The sequence below is a fragment of the Grus americana genome, chromosome 36, assembly GCF_028858705.1.
Source record: "Grus americana isolate bGruAme1 chromosome 36, bGruAme1.mat, whole genome shotgun sequence".
NCBI classification, from domain to species: Eukaryota; Metazoa; Chordata; class Aves; order Gruiformes; family Gruidae; genus Grus; species Grus americana.
The window spans coordinates 179,367-200,054 of record NC_072887.1 but is presented as its reverse complement, the minus strand read 5'-3'; the positions used below and the strand labels follow the sequence as shown (position 1 = coordinate 200,054).

The 20,688-nt window shown below is 69.2% G+C and overlaps 3 protein-coding genes across 5 annotated transcripts; 2 read left to right on the top strand and 1 right to left on the bottom strand.

The window, feature by feature from the left end:
* The first annotated feature begins 911 nt into the window (after positions 1 to 911).
* On the top strand, positions 912 to 5,797 carry NOSIP (nitric oxide synthase interacting protein). Its single transcript, XM_054808395.1, has 9 exons — positions 912 to 1,148; positions 1,257 to 1,332; positions 1,453 to 1,558; positions 2,259 to 2,340; positions 2,897 to 2,987; positions 3,310 to 3,398; positions 4,491 to 4,678; positions 5,163 to 5,271; positions 5,535 to 5,797. The coding sequence occupies exons 2-9, from the start codon at positions 1,263 to 1,265 to the stop codon at positions 5,604 to 5,606; spliced, it is 807 nt and encodes a 268-aa protein (XP_054664370.1). The 5' UTR covers positions 912 to 1,148; positions 1,257 to 1,262; the 3' UTR covers positions 5,607 to 5,797.
* Positions 5,798 to 5,927: 130 nt separating this feature from the next.
* AKT1S1 (AKT1 substrate 1) lies at positions 5,928 to 8,506 on the bottom strand. Its single transcript, XM_054808397.1, has 4 exons — positions 8,079 to 8,506; positions 7,907 to 7,987; positions 7,296 to 7,444; positions 5,928 to 6,752 (listed from the first exon to the last, which is right to left on the bottom strand). Exons 1-4 carry the CDS (start codon positions 8,452 to 8,454, stop codon positions 6,630 to 6,632), a joined length of 729 nt encoding a protein of 242 aa, XP_054664372.1. The 5' UTR covers positions 8,455 to 8,506; the 3' UTR covers positions 5,928 to 6,629.
* A 353-nt stretch (positions 8,507 to 8,859) lies between these two features.
* LOC129198793 (TBC1 domain family member 17-like) lies at positions 8,860 to 19,889 on the top strand. 3 transcript variants are annotated; one of them, XM_054808393.1, is made up of 17 exons: positions 8,860 to 8,934; positions 9,291 to 9,389; positions 10,476 to 10,538; positions 10,998 to 11,073; positions 11,626 to 11,806; positions 12,110 to 12,203; positions 12,502 to 12,627; positions 12,707 to 12,835; positions 13,198 to 13,283; positions 14,115 to 14,209; positions 15,080 to 15,178; positions 16,153 to 16,253; positions 16,685 to 16,784; positions 17,228 to 17,319; positions 17,903 to 18,061; positions 19,148 to 19,228; positions 19,640 to 19,889. In XM_054808393.1, exons 1-17 carry the CDS (start codon positions 8,893 to 8,895, stop codon positions 19,745 to 19,747), a joined length of 1,731 nt encoding a protein of 576 aa, XP_054664368.1. In that variant the 5' UTR covers positions 8,860 to 8,892; the 3' UTR covers positions 19,748 to 19,889. The 3 variants fall into 3 exon arrangements, with proteins under 3 accessions (XP_054664368.1, XP_054664367.1, XP_054664369.1); XM_054808392.1 differs by having other exon boundaries at positions 12,110 to 12,234; positions 14,137 to 14,209; positions 19,640 to 19,883; XM_054808394.1 differs by lacking the exon at positions 9,291 to 9,389 and having other exon boundaries at positions 8,869 to 8,934; positions 12,110 to 12,234; positions 14,137 to 14,209; positions 19,640 to 19,883.
* The last annotated feature ends 799 nt before the right edge of the window (positions 19,890 to 20,688 follow it).

Genomic DNA, 20,688 nt, shown 5'->3' with positions numbered 1-20,688 from the left:
GCAGCGGCGGCGGCGGAGGGGGGGGGGGGCAGCGCTCACGGAGCCGCCATGTTGGCTGGCGGGGCCGCGCCGCCGCCGCTTCCTCCCACAATGCACCGCGCGGCGCGGGGAGGGCGGGAGCGGGGAGGGGGCGGTGTGGAGGGCGGGGCGCGCGGCGGCGGCGGGAGCGCGGAGGGGGCGGGCAAAGGGGCGGGGCCAAGCGCTGGTTATGGAGGGAAAGGGGCGGGGCCAAGCGCTGGTTATGGAGGGGAAGGGGCGGGGCCAAGCGCTGGTTATGGAGGGAAAGGGGCGGGGCCAAGCGCTGGTTATGGAGGGGAAGGGGCGGGGCCAAGCGCTGGTTATGGCAGGGAAGGGGCGGGGCCAAGCGCTGGTTATGGAAGGAAAGGGGCGGGGCCAGGCGCTGGCGGGAGCGCGGAGGGGCGGGGCGATGGGCGGGGCCAGGCGCTGGTTATGGAGGGAAAGGGGCGGAGCGAAGAGGGGGAGGGAGCGCGGAGGGGGCGTGGCCAGGTGGGGCGGGAGAGCGAAGGGGCGGGGCCACGGTGCGGGAGGAGGCGGAGCCGAGGTGCGGGGGGGCGGGGCGTTGAGGGCCCCTCCCCCCCCCCGAATTGGGACCCCCCGGAATTGGGGGGGGGACACACGACGGACTGGGGTGTACTGGGAGTAACTGGGTGTGGGGGGGAAGGTACTGGGAGTCACTGGAGGCAACTGGGGGGTGGCAAGGGGGAACTGGGAGCAACTGGTGGGTACTGGGGGGGGGGGAGCTGGGGGTTCCTGGGAGGAATCGGGGGGGAACTGGGGGGGAACTGGGGAGGAACTGGGGAGGACTGGAGGGAACTGGGGGGGAACTGGGGAGGACTGGAGGGAACTGGGGGGAACAAGGCGCTTCCGCTGGGGGGGTACGAACCGGCCACCGGAACCCACCCGGACCCTCCTCTGTGCCGCACCCGGAAGCGCGTCAGAGGCACTTCCGGCGGGCGGGGAAGAGGAACGGGGGGAAGGCTTTAGGAAGACCATTTCCTCTCGCGTCAACTTCCGGCGGCGGCACTTCCGGCTTCCGGCACAGGACTTCCGGCAGAGTCACTTCCGCCTTCCGGTAACGGCACTTCCGGCTTCCGGTGCGGCGGCAACAACGGCACCAGCGGCGGGAGGTGGGGGAGGGGCGGGATCGGGCCTAACCCGGGACCCCCCCCCCCAAAAAAAACCCCCCAAACTCCCCCAAAACTCCCTCCCCGGTGCCCTGACGGTGCTGTCCGCAGGCGGCCATGACGCGTCACGGGAAGAACTGCACGGCGGGGGCGGTGTACACGTACCACGAGAAGAAAAAGGACACGGGTGGGCGCGGGGGGAGGGGAAGGGGGGGGGGACACGGGGGTGGGGGAGGGGCTGGGGTGACGCTGGGGGGTCGTTGTTGTTGTTTTTGTTGTTTTATTTTGGTTTCCTCTCCCCCCTCAGCCGCGTCCGGTTACGGGACGCAGCGCGTGCGCGTGGGCCGCGACGCCGTGAAGGATTTCGACTGCTGCTGCCTCAGCCTGCAGCCCTGCCGGGACCCCGTGGTCACGTGCGTCACCCCCAAAAAAACCCCACCCCTGGGACACCCCAAATCCCCTCAGGGCTGCCCCCCAGCTAAACCCGCCCTGCGACACCCTAAAAATACTCCTGGGCCACCCCCGCCCCCCAAACCCGCTCTGGGGCACCCTAAAAGTTTCAAACCCCCCCACCAAATTCTCCTGGGGACCCCAAAATCCCCACAGGGACCCCCCCCAATTCCATCCCCACCCCCGAAATTCCCCCCCCCCAAACCCCCCTGGGGACCCCAACTCCCCCCAAGACCCCCCTAAACTTTCCTGGGGACCCCAAAATCTCCCAGGGCCCCCCCCAGTCCCCCCAACCCCCCCGGGGACCCCAAAATCCCCCAAGGCCCCCTCAAAACCCCTCACCCCCCCCCAGGACCCCAAATCCCCCCAGGGCCCCCCCAGTCCCCCCCATCCCCCAAATCCCCCCCCCAAACCCCCCTTCAAGACCCCCCCAAACCCCCCTGGGACACCCCAACCCCCCCCAAGACCCCCCCAAACCCCCCTGGGGACCCCAAAATCTCCCAGGGCCCCCCCAAACCCCCCTGGGGACCCTGAAACCCCCCAATCCCCCCCCGCAAACCCCTCCTGGGGTTCCCCAAACACCTGGATCCCCCCCATGCCGGGTTTGGGGATCCCCCTCCAAGATTTAGGGGTGCCCCCCCCCCAGTGACACCCCCCCCCCAGCCCCGACGGGTTCCTGTATGAGCGCGAGGCCATTTTGGGGTTCCTGCTGCACCGCAGGGCCGAGATTGCGCGGCAGAACAAGGTGGGGGGGACCCTGATATCGGGGGGGGACCCCGACATGGGGGGGGGGCTGACATGGGGGGGCACCCCAATATCTGAGGGGGGAGCTGATATTTGGGGGGGGGCCCCAATATTGGGGGGGGACCCTGATAGTTGAGGGAGGGCTTGGTATTGGGGGGGGACCCCGAAATTTGGGAGGGACCCCGATATCTGGGGGGGGCGGTATCCAGAAGGGGACCCCAATATTTGGGGGGGTGCCCTGGTGGCTCTGGGGGACCCCGAAATCTGGGGGGGGGGTGACTGATGTCTGGGGGGGGGACCCTGACGGGGGGGGGGGGTCTGATAAGTGTGTGGGGGTCTCGATATCTGCAGGGGGTACCCCAACATCGGGGGGGCCCTGATAACTGGGGGGGGCAACACTTGGGGGGACCCTGATATTTGGGGGGGCTCAGGGGGAGGGGGGGGCCCGGGCCGTGAGATTTGGGGGATCTTGGGGTGCCCTGGGGGGGGTGGGGGGGGCTCTCAGTGTTTTGGGGGGGTCGGGGCACCCCGCTATCGGTGCCCCCCCCCCCCCCCAGGCCTACGCGCGGCAGCGGGCGCAGCGGCGACGGGAGCGGGAGCAGCGGGGGAGGGCGGGGAGCCCCCTGCGCGGGGGAGGGGCTGCGGCCGGTACGGGGGGGGGGGTGGGGGAGGGGCTGGGGGGCAGGGGGAGCTGTGGGGTGGGGGGGATTTGGGGGGGCTGTGGGGCAGGGGGGTTATGGGGCAGGATGAGATTTGGGGGGCTGTGGGGTAGGAATAGGTTTGAGGGGGCTGTGGGGCGAGGGGGACTTGGGGGGCTGTGGGGCAGGGGGGTTATGGGGCGGGGGGGATTTGGGAGGTGTGGGGCAGGGGGGTTATGGGGCAGGAATAGGCTTGAGGGGGCCATGGGGCAGCCGTGGGGCAGGACTTGGGGGCTCACGGCTGAGGTGCTGCCCCCCGCCCCCCGCCCCAGACGCCACCCCCGGCCCCTCCGGGACCCTCCCGAGTTTCTGGATCCCCTCGCTGACCCCCGAGGCTGGAGCCGAGCGTCTGCGCAAGCCTGTGAGTGCCCCACGGCGCGACCCCCTGCCCCACGGCACGACCTTCCACCCCACGGCACAACCTTCCGCCCCACGGCACAACCTTCCACCCCACGGCGCAATCCCCTGCCCCACGGCGTGATCCCCTGCCCCACGGCGTGATCCCCTGCCCCACGGTGTGACTCCCTGTCCGTGACACGTTCTTGCCCCGTGGCGTGATCCCTTGTCCCACAGTGCACCCCTCTCTGCCCCATGGCACGTCTCCCCTCACCCCACAACGTGTCTCCCACCCCACACGTGTGCCCCCACCCCACACGTGTTTCCCTGCCCCACGTGTGTTTCCCTGCCCCACACACGTCCCCCCCCCCCAACATGTGCCCCCTGCCCCATGGCGTCCCCTCACCCCAGACGCGTCCCCCGCCCCACACTCATTCCCCCTGCCCCACACGTGTCCCCCCCGCCCCACGCAATCTCCCTTATCCCACGTATGTCCCCCTGCCCCACACCCATCCCCCCTCAATCCTCCCCGCCCCACACGTGTGTCCCCCACGCACGCTCATCCCCCCGCCCCACACGATCTCCCTTACCCCACGTGTTCCCCTGCCCCACAAGTGTCCCCCCACACTCATCTTCTCTGCCCCACACGTGTGTCCCCCACACGTGTTCCCCCGCCTCACACGCACCTCCTGCCCCACACGATCTCTCTTACCCCACACACGTCTGCTTGCCCCACACGTGCGTCCCCCATGCACGCTCACCCCCCCTGCCCCACACTCACCCCCCGCCCCACACTCATCCCCCTGCCCCACGCTCACCCCCCCTGCCCCACGCTCACCCCCCCTGCCCCACGCTCACCCCCCCTGCCCCACGCTCATCCCCCTGCCCCACGCTCATCCCCCTGCCCCATGCTCACCCCCCTGCCCCACGCTCACCGCCCTGCCCCACACTCATCCCCCCCGCCCCACACGCATCCCCCCCGCCCCACACGTGTGTCCCTGCCCCACACTCACCCCCCCTGCCCCACACTCATCCCCCTGCCCCACGCTCACCCCCCCGCCCCACACGTGTGCCCCCACCTCACACTCACCCCCTGCCCCACACGCGTGCCCCCCAGGACCCGGTGGTGCGCTGCCCCATGAGCGGGCGGCGCCTGCGCGTGGCCGACCTGGTCCCGGTGCGGTTTTGCCCCGCGGAGCCGGGACTGAGCCGGGGGGAGCTGCTGGCGCGGGGGGAGCGCTACGTCTGCGCCGTCACCCGCGACGCCCTCAGCAACGCCACGCCCTGCGCCGTGCTGCGCCCCTCGTGAGTCGCCCGCCCCCCGGGACCCCTAAGTGCTCCCCAGGACCCCCAGCCACCCCCCGGGACCCCCAACCACCTCCTTGGGACCCCCAACCGCCCCCCTGGGACCCCCAACTGCCCCCCGGGACCCCCAACTGCTCCCCTGGGACCCCCCAGCCACCCCCCCGGGACCCCCAACTGCTCCTCTGGGACCCCCAACTGCTCCTCTGGGACCCCCAACTGCCACCTTGGGCCCCCCCATATCCCCTTGGGGCCCCCCCCGCCCTACCTTGGGACCCCCAACTACCCCCACAGCCCCCCACCCGCCTCCTTGGGACCTCCAAGTGCCTCCCCAACTTCTCCAGCCCCCCAACTCCCCCTCCAGCCCCCCTAATCCCCCCCCGCCCCCCAAGTGCCCATCCCAGCCCCTCAGCTCCCCCTCCAGCCCCCCAAATCCCCCCCCCCCTGCCCCCCCAAGTGCCCCCCGCCCTGACGCGCCGTGGGGCAGGGGGGCCGTGGTGACCCTGGACTGCGTCGAGCGCCTGATCCGGAAGGAGATGAGGGACCCCCTGAGCGGGGACCCCCTGGGCGAGGGTGACATCATCGTCCTGCAGCGGGTGAGGGGGGGCTGGGGGGGGTGTTTGGGGGGGTCCTGGGGGGCTGGGGGATTTTGGGGGGGTCCTGGGCGGGGGGCGGCTGCTGGAAGCAGTTTGGGGGGAAGAGGAATTTGGGGGGGGGGTTTGGGAAGGATTTGGGGGGGTTTAGGAGGGTTTTTGGGGGGCTGGGAGAGCTATTGGATTATTTTGGGGGGGGCCCTGGGGAACCCCAGAGGTTTTGGGGGGTTCCCCCCTCCCCTCACCCCATTTCCCCCCCCCCCCAGGGTGGAACCGGTTTCGCCGGCTCCGGGATCTGCCTGGAGGCCAAGAAGTCCCGCCCGGTGATGCAGGCCTAGGGGGGCACCCCCCAAAACCGGGGGGGGGGGGACACACACCCCAAAACTGAGGGCACGGACCCCCAACCCCCCCCAGGCCCCTCCTCTGCCCCCCCCCAAAACAAGGAGGACCCCCCAAAACCCCTCCCCCTCCCCACCTGCATGCCGCCCCCCCTTTTGTCACCCCAAAATAAAAGTGTTTGGTTTCCTGCCTTCCCCCCCATTTTTATTGGGGGGAGCCCCCCCAAAATCAAACCCGAGGTGGCCGTGCCCCCCCCCCCGATTGCCCCTTTAAAACGGGGCGGACCCACCCTTTCTCCCTCCACCAATCAGAACCCGTGGTTGCTAAAACACAACACTTTATTGGCCGGGGGGCGGGGCCTTAGCAGGCACCACCCAATCATCTTTGGACAAAAATAAAGAGGGGCGGGGCCTCCCACCCCCCTTCAATCTGGTATAAAAGGGGGGGGCCCGGGGGGGGCCCCGCAGCAGGTGGGGGGGGACACCCCAAATTTAGGGGGACAAACCCCGCCCCCTCGGTGTGGGGGGGGCCGGGACCCCCCCCAATACTTTTGGGGGTGTCAGTCAACACGGGGCCCCCCCTTTTTTTTGGGGGGGTCCCCAAATCCTTGTGCAAGGGGGGGCCCCCCGTATAAGACACTTGTGGGGGAGGGGCTCCCCCGGTAGTGTTGGGGTGGGGGTGGGGCAGCCCCCCAAAATAACTCGGGGTGCAGCTTTGGGGTGGGGGGGCTGCTCCCTCTGCCCCCCCCAAGTTTGGGGGTTCCCCCTCAGGGGGGGTCTTATTTTTTGGGGGGGTCCCCATTATCTCAGCCCCCCCTGTATTTTTTTTGGGGGGGGCCCCCAAATTTCCACCCCTCCCCCCCACATTTCAGCATTTTTTGGGGTGGGGGAGCACGCGGGTGCAGCTCCAGCTTTTGGGCTCCCCCCCCCCCGGGTTTTGGGGGTGCCCCATAGATTTTGGGGGTGCCCCTTAGGTTTTGGGGGTGCCCCCCTGCGTTGGGGTTTTTTTTTGGGGGGGGGGTGTCACTGGGGGTCCCCTGCCAGCAGGCGGGGGCGGGGCAGGTCCCCGAACATCTCGGTGCCGTCCCCCCCCCGCAGCGCCAGTGCCCGCATGGAGGCCGCGATGCGTTCCAGGTCGGGGGAGGCCTGGGGGGGGGAGGGGTGGGGGGGGTCAGGGGGGGCCCCCCAAAACACAAAGTGCCCCCCCCGGCACCCCTGAGCCCCCCAAGTGCCCCCCCCCGCCCTTGAATCCCTGTTAGCACTTGGGGGGGGGGGCAGCCCCATAGGGACCCCCCCAGAGCCCCCCCAAACCCACAGCACCACCCCCGCCCCATAGAGACCTTCCTGCCCCATAGAACCCCCAGCCCCACAACCCCCCTGCCCCATAGAACCCCCAGCCCCACAGATGCCCCTGCCCCATAGGTGCTGCTGCTCCATAGACCTCCCCTGCCCCACAGAGCTCCTCAGCCCCACAGAGTCCCCCAGCCCCATATTCCCCCCAGCCCCATAGAACCCCCCAGCCCCATAGAACCCCCCAGCCCCACAGATCCCCCCCAGCCCCATAGATCCAGCCCCATAGATTCCCCACAGCTCCATAGATCTCCATCCCCATAGATGTCCATCCCCACAGACCCCCCCATCCTCCCCAGCCCCATAGCTCCCCACAGATCCCCCCCACCCCCCCCGTACCTTGTGGGCGGAGCCGTGGCCGGGCGGGGGGCGGGGCGCGGGGGGGCGGGGCCACGCGGGGACAGAGACCGGCAGGGACCGGGCGTAGAGGGGGGGGCCGGGGGGGGGCGGGGCCGGCGCTGCGGGACCTTCCTCGGCCGGGCTGCCCTCTGGGGGGGAGGGGGGGCACCGGGTCAGCGCCCCCGGGTCCCTGTGCCCCCCCCATCCCCCCGCTGTCCCCCCCATGTCCCTGTGCCCCCCCATCCCCCCCCGGTGTCCCCTGGGGCCTTCCCCCCCCCCCCCGGGTCCCCGTACCCCCCCATCCTCCCTCTGTCCCGGCGCCCACCCCGCCCCCCATGTCCCTGTGCCCCCCCTCCCCCCCGTGGCTCACGCCCCCCCCATGTCCCCCCCCATATCCCCCCTCGTTACCCTCCCCCCATGTCCCTTCCCCCCCCCGTGTCCCCCCCATGTCCCTCCCTGTCCCCTCCCCCCCGTGGCTCACGCCCCCCCATGTCCCCCCTCCTTCCCCTCCCCCCACCCCTTCCCCCCCGCTTCCCCCCCCGTGTCCCCCCTCCTTACCCTCCCCCCATGTCCCTTCCCCCCCCCCCCCGTGTCCCCCCCTCCCCCCCCACCGTCGGGGCTCTCGGGCTCGGACTCGGGGCTGGGCGGTTCCTCCTCGGGGCCGGGCCAGTCCTCGTCCATCAGGAACAGCCCTGGGGGGGGAGGGGCACAGAGAGAGCCCGGGGGGGGGTTGGGGGACACCGGGGGTGGGGGGAGGGGTGGGGCGACCCCCCCCAAACTCACCGGTCGCGTCGCTGGGCGCCACCTTCCTCCTCCTCCTCCTCCTCGTGCCCCCCCCTCCCCCACCCTCCGGGGGCCGCTCCGGGGGGGTCGATCCCCTCCGTGGGGGAGGGGCGGTAAGAACGGGAGGTGGGGGAGGGGTAGGGGTAGGGGTCCCGGCTAAAGCCCGGTGAGCTGCGGCGATATCGGGAAGAAACCGGCGAGCGGCGGCACCCAAAGGCCCGGGACCGTGATGGGCGTAAGCTCGGGGCCCCCCCGGGCCCCCCCAGGCCGTCAGCAGCACCACCTCGGCCCCGGTAGCCCCCCGGTAACCCTCGGCCGCCGCCACCAGAGCGGCCCAGCGCTCCCGCTGCCCCTCCCCCATGGGTACGGCCCACATTTGGGGGGGGAAGGGGAGGGGGGAAAAGGGGGAGGGGAGGGGGGAAGGAAACGGGGCCGGTGGGGGGGGGAGGGGAACCGGCTCCGCGGGGCCGCCGGGGCCGCTCAGCGCCTCGCCAAGATGGCGGGGGCGGAAGGGGCGGGGCGGAGCGAGCGGAAGGGGCGGGGCGGAAGGGGCGGAGCGTGAAAGGGAAGGGGCGTGGTGAGAGCGGGAGGGGGCGTGGTTAGAGGGAGGGGGCGTGGTTAGAGGGGAGGGGGCGGGGTTAGAGGGGAGGGAGAGGGGTTAGCGAGGAGGGGGCGTGGCTACAGGGAGGGGGTGGTTAGAGGGGCGTGGCTAAAGGGGGGCGGAAGGCGCGGTCCCCAATGGGAGGGCTGGAGGGGAAGGGGCGTGGCCGGAAGGGGCGGGGCGCTCGGCGGAAGCGGAAGCGGCGGGTGCAGGATGATGATGATGGAGCAGGAGGAGGAGGCGGCGGGCGGGAGGGTGAGGCCGGGCCTGTGGGACCCCCGTGCCCCCGCCGTGACCCCCGCGATGTCGTGTCACCCCTCCCCCCAGCAGTGACCCCCCCCCCCCCCGCGTGACAGCGGCCTGGTGCCCCCCCAGGGGCGTGGCAGTGACGTCATCGTGTCCCCCGTGACGTTGGTGTCCCCAAACCATGGCGGGGGGGGGGGTGGGGTGACCCCGGTGTCCCCATCCCCGGGCGGGGCGGGCTGACGGGGACGCCGCCGGTGATGTCACAGCGGCAATGATGTCACTGCGGCGGTGATGTCACGGCAGTGGTGACATCACGGCGGTGGTGATGATGACGGGGCCGGTGTGTCCCCCCTCCCCCCCCCCAGGTGCTGCTGGAGCTGCCGGGCGTCTCCATCCAGACCCGGCTGCACCCCTCCCCCCCCCGCGACGGCCTCCTCAGGGGGCGGCTGCGCGTCCTGCAGGGGGTGGGGCACTGGGGGGCACTGGGAGGGACTGGGAGGGACTGGGGGGCAACTGGGGACACTGGGAGGGACTGGGAGGGACTGGGGATGACACGAGTAGCTAGGAGGGACTGGGGGGCAACTGGGAGGGACTGGGGAGCAATTGGGAGGGACTGGGGAGTAACTGGGAGGGACTAGAAGGAGAGTGGCAGAGACTGGGAGGGACTGGGGGGTAACTGGGAGGGATTGTGGGGCGACTGGGAGGGACTGGGGAGGCACTGGGAGGGGCTAGGGGGGTGACTGGCTGGGACTGGCAGGGATTGGGGGGGACTGGGAGGGACTGGGGGGCGATTGGGGGGACACAAGAGTAGTTAGGAGGGACTGGGGAGTAACTGGGGGAGATTGTGGGGCAACTGGGGGGGACTGGGAGGGACTGGGGGGTAACTGGGAGCGATTGAGACAGACTAGGAGAGACGTGACAGTAGTTAGAAGGGACTAGGGAGTAACTGGGGGGGACTGGGAGGGACTGGGGAGTAACTGGGAGGGACTGGGGAGTAACTGGGAGGGATTGCGGGGCAACTGGGAGGGACTGGGGAGCAACTGGGAGGGACTGGGGAGTAACTGGGAAGGACTTAGGCAGCTGGGGAGCAACTGGAAGGGACTGACAGAGACTGAGAAGCAACTGGGAGAGACTGAGAGAGACTGGGGGGCAACTGGGAGGGACTGGGTGGAACTGGGAGGGAGCAGGGAGCAACTGGGAGGGACTGAGAGAGACTGGGGAACAACTGGGAAGGACTGGGGGGGGATTGGGAAGGATTGGGGGGAACTGGGAAGGACTGGGAGGCAGTGGTGAGTAACTGGGAGGGACTGGGAGGGACTGGGGGGCAACTGGGAGGGACTGAGAGAGACTGGGGAACAACTGGGAGGGACTGGGGGGCAACTGGGAGGGACTGGAGGGCAACTGGGAGGGACTGGGAGGCAACTGGGAGGTGCTGGGGGCTGCTGGGAGGGCCTGGGCTGTACTGGGGGGCACTGGGGAAGGCGGGGTGTGACCCAAGGGGGTCGCTCTGCGCTGGTTCCCACTGGTTTATACTGGTCTGTACTGGGCAGCCGGAGGGCACGGTGCTGCAGTGGGAACCCCTGGAGGGGCCCTGGGACCCCCCCGATGACACGGTGAGACCCCACGGGGACCCCCCAGCCCCCCCCAAACCCTGGGGACCCCCTATGGCCCCCCCCGCCCCCCAACTGAGCCCCCCAAACCCCTGGGACCCCCCCAGCCCCCCCCGGGGACCCCCCACTGCCCCACCCCCCCCGGACCCCCCCAACTGCTCCCCCCGGGACCCCCCCAGCCCCCCCAGGACCCCCCCAACTGCCCCCCTGCTCCCCAACTTCCCCCCCCCAACCCCTGGGACCCCCCCAGCCCCCCCAGGGGACCCCCAACTGCCCCCCAACCCCTCATCGCCCCCCCAGGACCCCCCCAACTGCCCCCCCCGACCCCCCCCCCAGCCCCCCCAGGGGACCCCCAACTGCCCCCCAACCCCTCACCGCCCCCCCCAGGACCCCCCCAACCCCTCACCACCCCCCAGGACCCCCCCAATTCCAGCCCCCCCTCACCCCATTTCCCCCCCCCAGGAGGAGCCGCCGGACCCCGGCTACGAACCCGACTGGGCCGTGCTGAGCCCCCCCCGGCCCCGCCCACAGCCCCCCGGTACCGCCCACGGGGGGGCACAGGGGATTTGGGGGGGCAAAGGGGGAATTGGGGGGGCACAGGGGGGATTGGGGGGGCAAAGAGGGGGATTTGGGGGGGCAAAGGGGGGATTTGGGGGGCACAGGGGGATTTGGGGGGGCTGCAGAGCCTACAGCGTGCCCTGTGCCTTTTAGAGTGGCCCCGCCCCTGTGGGGAGGCCCCCACCCTTATATGGATGCCCTGCCCATATATGGATGCCCTGCCCATATATAGATACCTCACCCATACATGGAGACCACGCCCCCACAGGGAGGCCCCGCCCCTTCGCAGCCTCACATGGGGCTGAGCTTTCCCCAAGCCACGCCCCCTCACAGCCCCACCCACCCCCTTAGCCCCGCCCCCAGCTGCCATGGCCACGCCCCCTGGCTCCACCCACTCGCCCTAAGCCCCGCCCACCGCACAAGCCCCGCCCCCAGGCAGGGGCCCCAGGCGGGGGGGTGGCGGCACGGGGGGGTTCCCCGAGGGGATTTGGGGGGCACGGGGAGCAGCGGGGTGTCCGTGTGTTCCCCCCAGGCTGGCGGGGGGGGTTCCGGCTGGCGCTGGGGGAGCTGCGGGGGTTGCGCAGGAGCCCCCCCGGGCTGCGTCGTCCCTTCCTGGTGCTGCTGCCCCGCCGGGGACCCTGCCCCCCACCTCTGCATTTCTCGCGGGGGGGACCCCGAAAATTGCTGCGACTCTTGGCCCCCCAGCTGCGCCCGTGAGTGGAGGGGGAGGATGGGGCGGGGGGGGAGGGGGGCGGGGGACACCCCCAAAGACCCCCCCCAAACCCAGCGACCCCCCCCCCAAAGCCCCCCAATCCCAGGGGGAACCACTGGGTGTCACCGGGAGCCCCCCCAAAATCAGGGACACCCCCCCCAATGACCCCAAAGGAGCCCCCCAACCCCAAGGGAGCCCCTGGGTGCCCCCAAGGACCCCCCCCTCAATCCTGGGGACCCCTGGGACCCCCCCCTCCCCAAATCCCAGGGGCCTCCCCCCACCGGTGCTGCCCCCCCCCCCCCAGGTGCCCGCGGGACCCCCGGCTGCTGTTGGTGACGCCCCAAGATGACTCCGGGCTCGACGCCCCCCCACAGCCCCCCTCCCCTGGCCTCGTCACTGTGAGTGACCCCCACGGGGGGGCACCCAAAGGTGGGGGGGTCCCAAGGTTGGGTGTTGGGGTGGGTGAGAACCGGAGGGGGATCCTTTGGGGTCCTAGGAGGGTCCCAAGGAGAAGGTGTTGGGGTGGGGGGACTTGGGGGGGTCCCAAGGGGGGGGTCCCGGGGTGGGGGGGAAGTGGAGGGGGTTCTGGGGTGGGGGGACCCAGGTTGGGGGTCCCTGGGGTGGGGCCCCAGGGTGGGGGGTCCCTGGGGGTCCCTGGGGTCCCCCCCACCCACCCACCCACCGTCCCCCCCCCAGCGCCTGCTCCAGGGTCCCTACGCCGCCACCGTGGGGGGGCTGAGCCGGCTGCTGGGGGGGCCCCGAGGCCACGCCCCCTGCGAGGAGGAGGCGGAGCCAGAGCCGCCCTTCGAGGTCATCGCCTGCGTGAGTGGGGCGGGGCCTGGGCAGGGGGCGGGGCCTGGGCAGGGGGCGGGGCCTGAGAAGCTCCGCCCTCCCCCTGCAGGTGACGCTGGGGCCTCGCCCCGCCCCCCCGCGGGGGCCACCAGTGACGGAGGAGGAGTGGGGGCGGAGCCACGATGCCGAGGGGCGGAGCTTGGACCCGGAAGGGCTGAGGCAACGCCTCTTCCGTGGGGTGAGGGGCGGGGCTTCAGGGAAGGGGCGGGGCTTTGGGGAAGGGGCGGGGCTTCAGGGAAGGGGCGGGGCTTCAGGGAAGGGGCGGGGCTTCAGGGAAGGGGCAGGACCCGGTGAGGGCTTGGGCGGAGCTAAGGGGTGGGTGGGGCTATGAGCAGGGGGCGTGGTCAAGGGGGGTGGGCGTGGCTAGTCAGCAGGGCTGCTGTGAAGGGGCGGGGCATTGTGGTGTGGGCGTGGCCACCTCTTAAAGGGCCAATGAGCAGCTCAGGTTTAAAGTGGGTGTGGCCAAGTGGAAAAGGGGAGGGGCTTGACGGGGTGGGTGGGGCCGTGTGGGCGTGTCCCAAGCGTGTGGGCGTGTCCCAGGGGCTGAGCCCCCAGATCCGGCTCCAGGGCTGGAGGTGGCTGCTGGGGCTGCAGCCGGGGGGGGGCCCGGACCCCCGGGAGCGGAGGTGAGTGATGGGGGGGGGGGGGGTGGGGGTGGATTTTGGGGGGGCTCTGGGGGTATTTTGGGGTGGTGCAAAGGGGATTTAAGGGGTCCCGGGGGGGGTTTGGGGGGGTTCTGGGGGAGTTTGGGGGGGTGTTGGGGTGTTTTGGGGGGACGGTGGTGGGGAGGGGGTTGGGGGTGTTGGGAGAGTTTGGGGGGTGCATCCCTGGGTGGGTTTTGGGGGTCCCTGGGTGGGTTTTGAGGGTCCCTGAGTGGGTTTTGGGGGTCTCTCAGTGGGTTTTGGGGGTTCCTGGGTGGGTTTTGGGGGTCTCTGAATGGGTTTTGGGGGCCCCTCAGTGGATTTGGGGGGTTTCTGGGTGGGTTTCAGGGGTCCCTCAGTGGGTTTTGGGGGTCTTTCAGTGGGTTTTGGGGGTTCCTGGATGGGTTTTGGGGGTCTCTGGGTGGGTTTTGGGGGTCCGTGAGTGGGTTTTGAGGATCCCTGAGTGGGCTTTGAGGGTCCCTCAGTGGGTTTTGGAGGTCTCTGGATGGGTTTTGGGGGTCCCTCAGTGGGTTTTGAGGGTCTCTGAGTGGGTTTTGGGGGTTTCTGGGTGGATTTTGGGGGTCTCTGGGTGGGTTTTGAGGGTCCCTCAGTGGATTTGGGGGGTCCCTGGGTGGGTTTTGGGGGTCCCTGGGTGGGTTTTGGGGGTCTCTGGGTGGCTTTTGGGGGTCCCTCAGTGGGTTTTAGGGGTCCCTGAGTGGGTTTCGGGGGTCTCCGGGGGTGTTTTGGGGTGCCGGAGGGTTGTTGGGGTTCGGGGGGGGTGGGTTTGGGGGCGCGCGGGTGACGGGGGCGTCGCAGGGACGACTATTTCCGCATGAAGCTGCAGTGGCGCTCGCTCAGCCCCGACCAAGAGCGCAGGAACCGACCGCTGCGGCGTTACCGGCACCGCCTCGGTGAGCCCCAAAACTGCTCCCCTGCACCCCAAAACCTGCTCCTCCAGCCCCCCAAAACTGTTGCCCTGCACCCCAAAACCTGTTTGTCCAACCCCCCAAAAGTGCTTCCTTGCACCCCAAAACCTGCTCCTCCAGCCCCCCAAAACTGTTCCCCTGTACCCCAAAATCTGCTCCTCCAGCCCCCCAAAACTGCCTCCCTGCACCCCAAACTTTGCCTTTCCAAACCCCCCAAAACCATTCTCCTGCACCCCAAAATCTGCTTCTCCAACCCCCCCAAAACTGCCCCGTGCACCCCAAAATTTACCTTTCCAACCCCCCCAAAACCATTCCTCTGCACCCCAAAACCTGCTCCTCCAACCCCCAAAAGTGTCTCTCTGCACCCCAAAACTTGGCTTAAGGATCCCCAAAAATCGGTTTATGCTGCCCCAAAACGTGCCCCATAGGGACCCAAAACCTGGCCCTGTTGCACCCCAAAACCTGGCCCTGTTGCACCCCAAAAGTTGCCCCATGGAGGTCCCAAACCCGCCCCGCAGCCCCCCAAAATTTCACTTAAGGATCCCCAAAAACCACTTCACGCACCCCAAAATCTGCCCCATAGAGACCTAAAATTGACCCTTTACCCCCCAAAATGTGTCCTATTGCACCCCAAAACGTGCTCTGCTGCACCCCAAAACGTGCCCTACTGCACCCCAAAACTTGCTGCACCCAGCCCCCCAAACCTGCCCCGCGACCCCCCAAAACTTGGCTTACGCATCCCCCGCAATCCCTTCACGGCGCCCCAAACCCCCCTTCGTCCCGACCCAAAATTACCCCTTGACACCCCAAAACCTGCCCCGCTGCCCCCCAAAACCTGCCCCCGTGCCCCCCCAGAACGTGACCTGGCTCGGTGTCACCCCGACGTCCCCCCCCTCGAGCGGGCGCTGCTGCACGACGTGCTCCTGACGTTCTGCATGTACCACTTCGACCTGGGTGAGGGGGGGCTTGGGGGGTCCCGGGGGGGTCCTGGGGGTCCCTGAGGGGATTTGGGGGTCCCTGAGAGTCCCTGGGGAGTCCCTGAGGGGGGTTTGGGGGTCCTGGGGGTCCCTGAGGGGATTTGGGGGTCCCAGAGGGTCCCTAGGGGGTCCGTGAGGGGATTTGGGGGGGTCCTTGGGGGTCCCTGAGGGGATTTGGGGGTCTCTGAGGGTCCTTAGGGGGTCTCTGAGGGGGTTTGGGGGGGTCCTGGGGGATGCTGGGGGTCCTTGAGGGGATTTGGGGGGGTCCTGGGGGTCTCTGAGGGGATTTTGGGGTCCCAGAGGGTCCCTAGGGGGTCCGTGAGGGGATTTGGGGGGGTCCTTGGGGGTCCCTGAGGGGATTTGGGGGTCCCTGAGGGTCCTTAGGGGGTCCCTGAGGAGATTTGGGGGGGTCCTGGGGGATCCTGGGGGTCCTTGAGGAGATTTGGGGGGTCCTGGGGGTCTCTGAGGGGATTTTGGGGTCCCAGAGGGTCCCTGGGGGGTCCCTGAGGGGGTTTGGGGGGGTCCTGGGGGATCCTGGGGATCCCTGAGGGGGTTTGGGGGGTCCTTGGGGTTTCTGAGAGGGTTTTGGGGTTCCAGAGGGTCCCTGGGGGGGTTTGGGGGCTCCTGGGGGGTCCTGGGGCGGGGTTTGGGGTCGCTGGGGGGCCCCAGGGGGTTCCTGGGGGGTCCTTGAGGGGATTTGGGGGGGTCCTGGGGGGTCCCCGAGAAAGTTTTGGGGTCCACAGGAGCCTCCTGGACAATTTGGGGTGTCCCTGGGTGTGTGTGGGGGGTGCTCCTGGTGATCCGGGTGGGCACCCCAAGGTTTTGGAGAGATCTCCCAGAGAATTTGGGGGGGGGGTGGGGTGTCCTGTGGGTTTTGGGGGGCCCTGTGGGTTTTTGGGGACCCCGTGGGTTTTGGGGGGCCCCTGCTGACCCCCGCCCCCCCATTTCTAGGGTACGTGCGGGGGATGAGCGAGGTGCTGGCCCCCCTCCTGACCGTCACCCCCAACGAGGTCGAGGCGTTTTGGGGGTTCTGCAGCATCATGGAGATGGTGGTAAGGAGAAGGGGGGCACCCCAAAACCCGGGGGCACCCCAAAATTGGGGGTACCCCAAAATAAAGGCCATCCCAAAATTGGGGGCACCCTAAAATAAAGGGCACCCCAAAATGGGGGGAGCCTGGAATTGGGGGGTTTCTGAGACGGGGTGGTTAAAATGAGGGGGGGCCCCAAAGTGGGGGGGTGGATTAAGGGGGGACCCCAAAATTGGGGGGGGTGACACCCCTAAAATGGGAACGGCGGGGAAGGGAGGGGGCTGAAATGGGGGGGGGGGAAGCGAAATGGGGACCCCGAAATGGGGGGTGGAGGATGGGGACCCCAAAAAGGGGCTTGTAAAAGAAATTTGGGGGTGCTGGGGTATTTGGGGGTGCGGGGGGGGGACACCCCGGTTTTACAACCCCCCCCCCTTTTTTTTTTTGCCCCCCCCAAGGGGGGGAACTTCGGGCCCGGCCGGGAGGGGCTGAAGCGGCAACTGGGGCAACTGGGGCAACTGGTGCGGGTGCTGGACCCCAACCTCTGCGACCGCCTGGGTGGGTACCCCCAAACCTGGGCACGGGGGGGGGGGCACCCCGAAATGGGCTCCCCAGGGGGGTCATGGCACCCCAAAATGGGGGAAACCCCCCAAAATTGGGTCTTTGGGAGGGTACTGTGCCCCAAAATGGGGGGAAGCCCCCCCAAAATCAGCTCCCAGCTGGGCCATGGCACCCCAAAATGGGGGGCAGCCCCCCAAAATGGGGTCTGTGGAGGGGTATACAGCACCATGGCACCCCAAAATGGGGGGAAGCCCCCCAAAACCAGGTCCTTGGGGGGGTAATGCGCCCCAAAATGGGGAGAAGCCCCCCAAAATGGGGTCTCGGGGGGGTATACAGCAGCCTGGTACCCCAAAATGGGGGGGGAAGCCCCCCCAAATCAGCTCCTGGGGGGGGTACGGTAAGGCCCCTCCCATCCCGTGTCCCTGTCCCCCCCCACCCAGAGGCCGGGGGCACCCTTGGGTGCTGCACCCGCTGGCTCCAGCTCCGCTTCCAGCCCCACTTCGGGCTCCAGGGGACCCTGCGGCTCTGGGAGGTACCGGGGGGACGGGGGGGGACACGGGGGGGACACGGGGGGACACGGGGATGGGGGGGGATATGGGGGGGACACGGGGACATGGGGGGGACACGGGGACGGGGGGTTCCAAGGGGACACGGGGGGGTACAAGGAGCTTTGGGGACACGAGTGGGGACGTTGCGGGGGGGGGGGAACACGGGGATGTCGGGGACACACGGGGACACTGGAGGGACACGAGGGGTCAGAGGACGTGTTGGGGGGGGTGGGGACACGCCGGGGGTCCCCAGGGTGTCCCTGTGTCCATGGTGTCCCCCCATCCCCGTGTCCCCCCGTGTCCCCATGTCCCTGGTGTCCCCCCGTGTCCCCCCGTGTCCCCCCATGTCCCCCCATCCCCGTGTCCCCCCGTGTCCCCCCATCCCCATGTCAATGGTGTCCCCCCGTGTCCCCCCGTGTCCCCCCATGTCCCCCCATCCCCATGTCCCCCCGTGTCCCCCCGTGTCCCCATGTCCCTGGTGTCCCCCCGTGTCCCCCCGTGTCCCCCCGTGTCCCCATGTCCCTGGTGTCCCCCCGTGTCCCCCCCGTGTCCCCCCCGTGTCCCCAGGTGCTGTGGACGGGGCTGCCGTGCCCCAACTTCCACCTGGTGCTGAGCTGCGTCCTGCTGGAGATGGCCGGGGACGTCCCCCCGCGCCCCAGGGACACCGGCGGGGACAGCGACGACGGCGACGGGGACAGTGACGACGAGGACAGCGACTGGGACGAGGTGGGGACGCGGTTGGGGACACGGGGACGGGGTCATAGGGACGGGGTTGGGGACGTTGGGAAGGGGTTGGGGACAGGGTTGGCGTCAAAGGGACGGGTTTGGGGTCATAGAGATGGGGTTGGGGACATTGGGGTGGGGTTGGGGACATCAGGAAGAGGTTGGGGACAGGGTTGGGGTCAAAGGGACGGGGTTGGGGACGTTGGGGTGGGGTTGGGGATGGGGTTGGGGACGTTGGGATGGGGTTGGGGACGTTGGGGTGGGGTTGGGGACACCAGGAAGAGGTTGGGGGACACGGGGACAAGTTCGGGACAGGGTTAGGGTGACGGGTATGGGGTTGGGGACATTGGGATGGAGACACAGGGACAGGTTGGGGACAGCGTTGGGGACAGCGTTGGGGACATTGGGGTGGGGTTGGGGACGTGGGGACGGGGTTGGGGACACCAGGAAGGGGTTGGGGACAGGGTTGGGGTCAAAGGGACGGGGTTGGGGATGTGGGGATGGGGTTGGGGACATCAGGAAGGGATTGGGGGACATTGGGATGGGGTTGGGGACGTTGGGGTGGGGTTGGGGACATCAGGAAGGGATTGGGGGACACGGGGATGGGGTTGGGGACGTTGGGATGGGGTTGGGGACGGGGTTGGGGTTGGGGACGTTGGGATGGGGTTGGGGACAGGGTTGGGGTCAAAGGGACGGGGTTGGGGACATTGGGGTGGGGTTGGGGACACGGGGAAGGGGTTTGGGGACACAGGGATGGGGTTGGGGACATTGGGGTGGGGTTGGGGACACGGGGACGGGGTTTGGGGACACAGGGATGGGGTTGGGGACATTGGGGTGGGGTTGGGGACGCAGTGGGAGGTCCTGGGGATGGGGACAAGATGGGGGAGCGGTGGAGGTGGGGTTGGGGACTTGGGGACACGGGGACGGGGTTGGGGGCAGGAGCCGGGATCAGAGCAGGGTTGGGGACCCCGGGGGGGGGTTTTGGGACCCCAGGGGGGGTTTAGGGACCCCGGGGGTTTTTGGGGACCCCGGGGGGTGTCGGGTGCCCTCGTCCCCCGCCGCAGGTGACACCCCCCCCGCTGTCCCCAGGCCCCCCCCGGGCGGGTGCTGGACGCGGAGGAGGTGCTGAGCCGGGCGGAGGGGCTGTTCCTGCAGCTGGCGGCCGCTCCCGTGAGCCCCCCCCGGACACCCCAAAACTGACCCCCCCCCAGGGACCCCCCAAAACTGACTCCCCCCACTGACACCCCAAAACCGACCTCCCCCAGGGACACCCCAAAACTGACCCCCCCCCCAGGGACACCCCAACACTGACCCCCCCCAGGACACCCCAAAACTGACCCCCCCCCCCCCAGGGACACCCCAACACTGACCCCCCCACTGAGCCCCCCCCGAGACACCCCCACAGTGACCCCCCCACTGCCCCCCCAAACCTGACCCCCCCTGAGACCCCCCCAAGTGCCCCCCCAACCCCCCGTGACCCCCCCAAATCACCCCCAGTGACCCCCAAACTGACCCCCCCAAACTGACCCCCCCAAACTGACCCCCCCAAACTGCCCCCCCTGACCCCCCCTCTCTCCCCAGGACCTGCCCCCCCCCCTGCAGGAGCTGCTGGGATTGGGGGGGCCCCCCCCGAGCCCCCCCCCAGAGCCGCCGCACCCCGAGAACGCCGGGGACCCTCCCCCACCCTGAGGGACCCCCCAATTTTAGGGGGGACCCCCCAGCACCTTAAATGGGGGGGGGCTACTGGATCGGACCCCCCCCCCCCCAAACCGGACCCTGTTTTGGGGGACCCCCCCCCCCCCCGTGCTGCATTAAAGCTGTCGGGACCGGCCGAGTCTGCGGGATTTGGGGGGGTACGGGCACCCCAAAACCAGTATGGGCACCCCCAAACCAGTATGGGCACCCCAAACCAGTACGGGCATCCCCAAACCAGTATGGGTACCTCCAAACCAGTATAGACACCCCCAAACCAGTACGGGCACCCCCAAACCAGTACAGGCACCCCCAAACCAGTACGGGCACCCCCAAACCAGTACAGACACCCCAAACCAGTATGGGTACCTCCAAACCAGTATAGACACCCCCAAACCAGTACGGGCACCCCCAAACCAGTACAGACACCCCAAACCAGTATGGGTACCCCCAAACCAGTATGGGCACCCCCCAAACCAGTATGGGCACCCCCAAACCAGTATAGACACCCCAAACCAGTACAGACACCCCAAACCAGTATGGGTACCTCCAAACCAGTATAGACACCCCCAAACCAGTACGGGCACCCCCAAACCAGTATGGGTACCCCCAAACCAGTATAGACACCCCTAAACCAGTATGGGCACCCCCAAACCAGTATGGGTACCCCCAAACCAGTACGGGCATCCCCAAACCAGTATGGGCACCCCAAACCAGTATGGGTACCCCCAAACCAGTATAGACACCCCCAAACCAGTACGGGCACCCCTAAACCAGTACGGGCACCCCAAACCAGTATGGGCACCTCCAAACCAGTATAGACACCCCCAAACCAGTATGGGCACCCCCAAACCAGTACGGGCACCCCAAACCAGTATGGGCACCCCCAAACCAGTATGGGCACCGCCAGAATTGGGAGATGTTGGGGGGTCCCTGGT

Bases quoted from the DNA above. Each gene is read 5' to 3' on its own strand.
- NOSIP (XM_054808395.1), top strand. From the start codon at position 1,263: ATGACGCGTCACGGGAAGAACTGCACGGCGGGGGCGGTGTACACGTAC. The intron at 2,988-3,309 runs GTACGGGGGGGG...CCCCCGCCCCAG, and splicing joins CGGGGGAGGGGCTGCGGCCG to ACGCCACCCCCGGCCCCTCC. The intron at 5,272-5,534 runs GTGAGGGGGGGC...CCCCCCCCCCAG, and splicing joins ACATCATCGTCCTGCAGCGG to GGTGGAACCGGTTTCGCCGG.
- AKT1S1 (XM_054808397.1), bottom strand. From the start codon at position 8,454: ATGTGGGCCGTACCCATGGGGGAGGGGCAGCGGGAGCGCTGGGCCGCT. The intron at 7,988-8,078 runs GTGAGTTTGGGG...CTCCCCCCCCAG, and splicing joins GGCGCCCAGCGACGCGACCG to GGCTGTTCCTGATGGACGAG. The intron at 6,753-7,295 runs GTACGGGGGGGG...TCCCCCCCCCAG, and splicing joins GCCACGGCTCCGCCCACAAG to GCCTCCCCCGACCTGGAACG.
- LOC129198793 (XM_054808392.1), top strand. From the start codon at position 8,893: ATGATGATGATGGAGCAGGAGGAGGAGGCGGCGGGCGGGAGG. The intron at 9,390-10,475 runs GTGGGGCACTGG...TGTACTGGGCAG, and splicing joins GGCTGCGCGTCCTGCAGGGG to CCGGAGGGCACGGTGCTGCA. The intron at 12,235-12,501 runs GTGGGGGGGTCC...TCCCCCCCCCAG, and splicing joins CCACGGGGGGGCACCCAAAG to CGCCTGCTCCAGGGTCCCTA.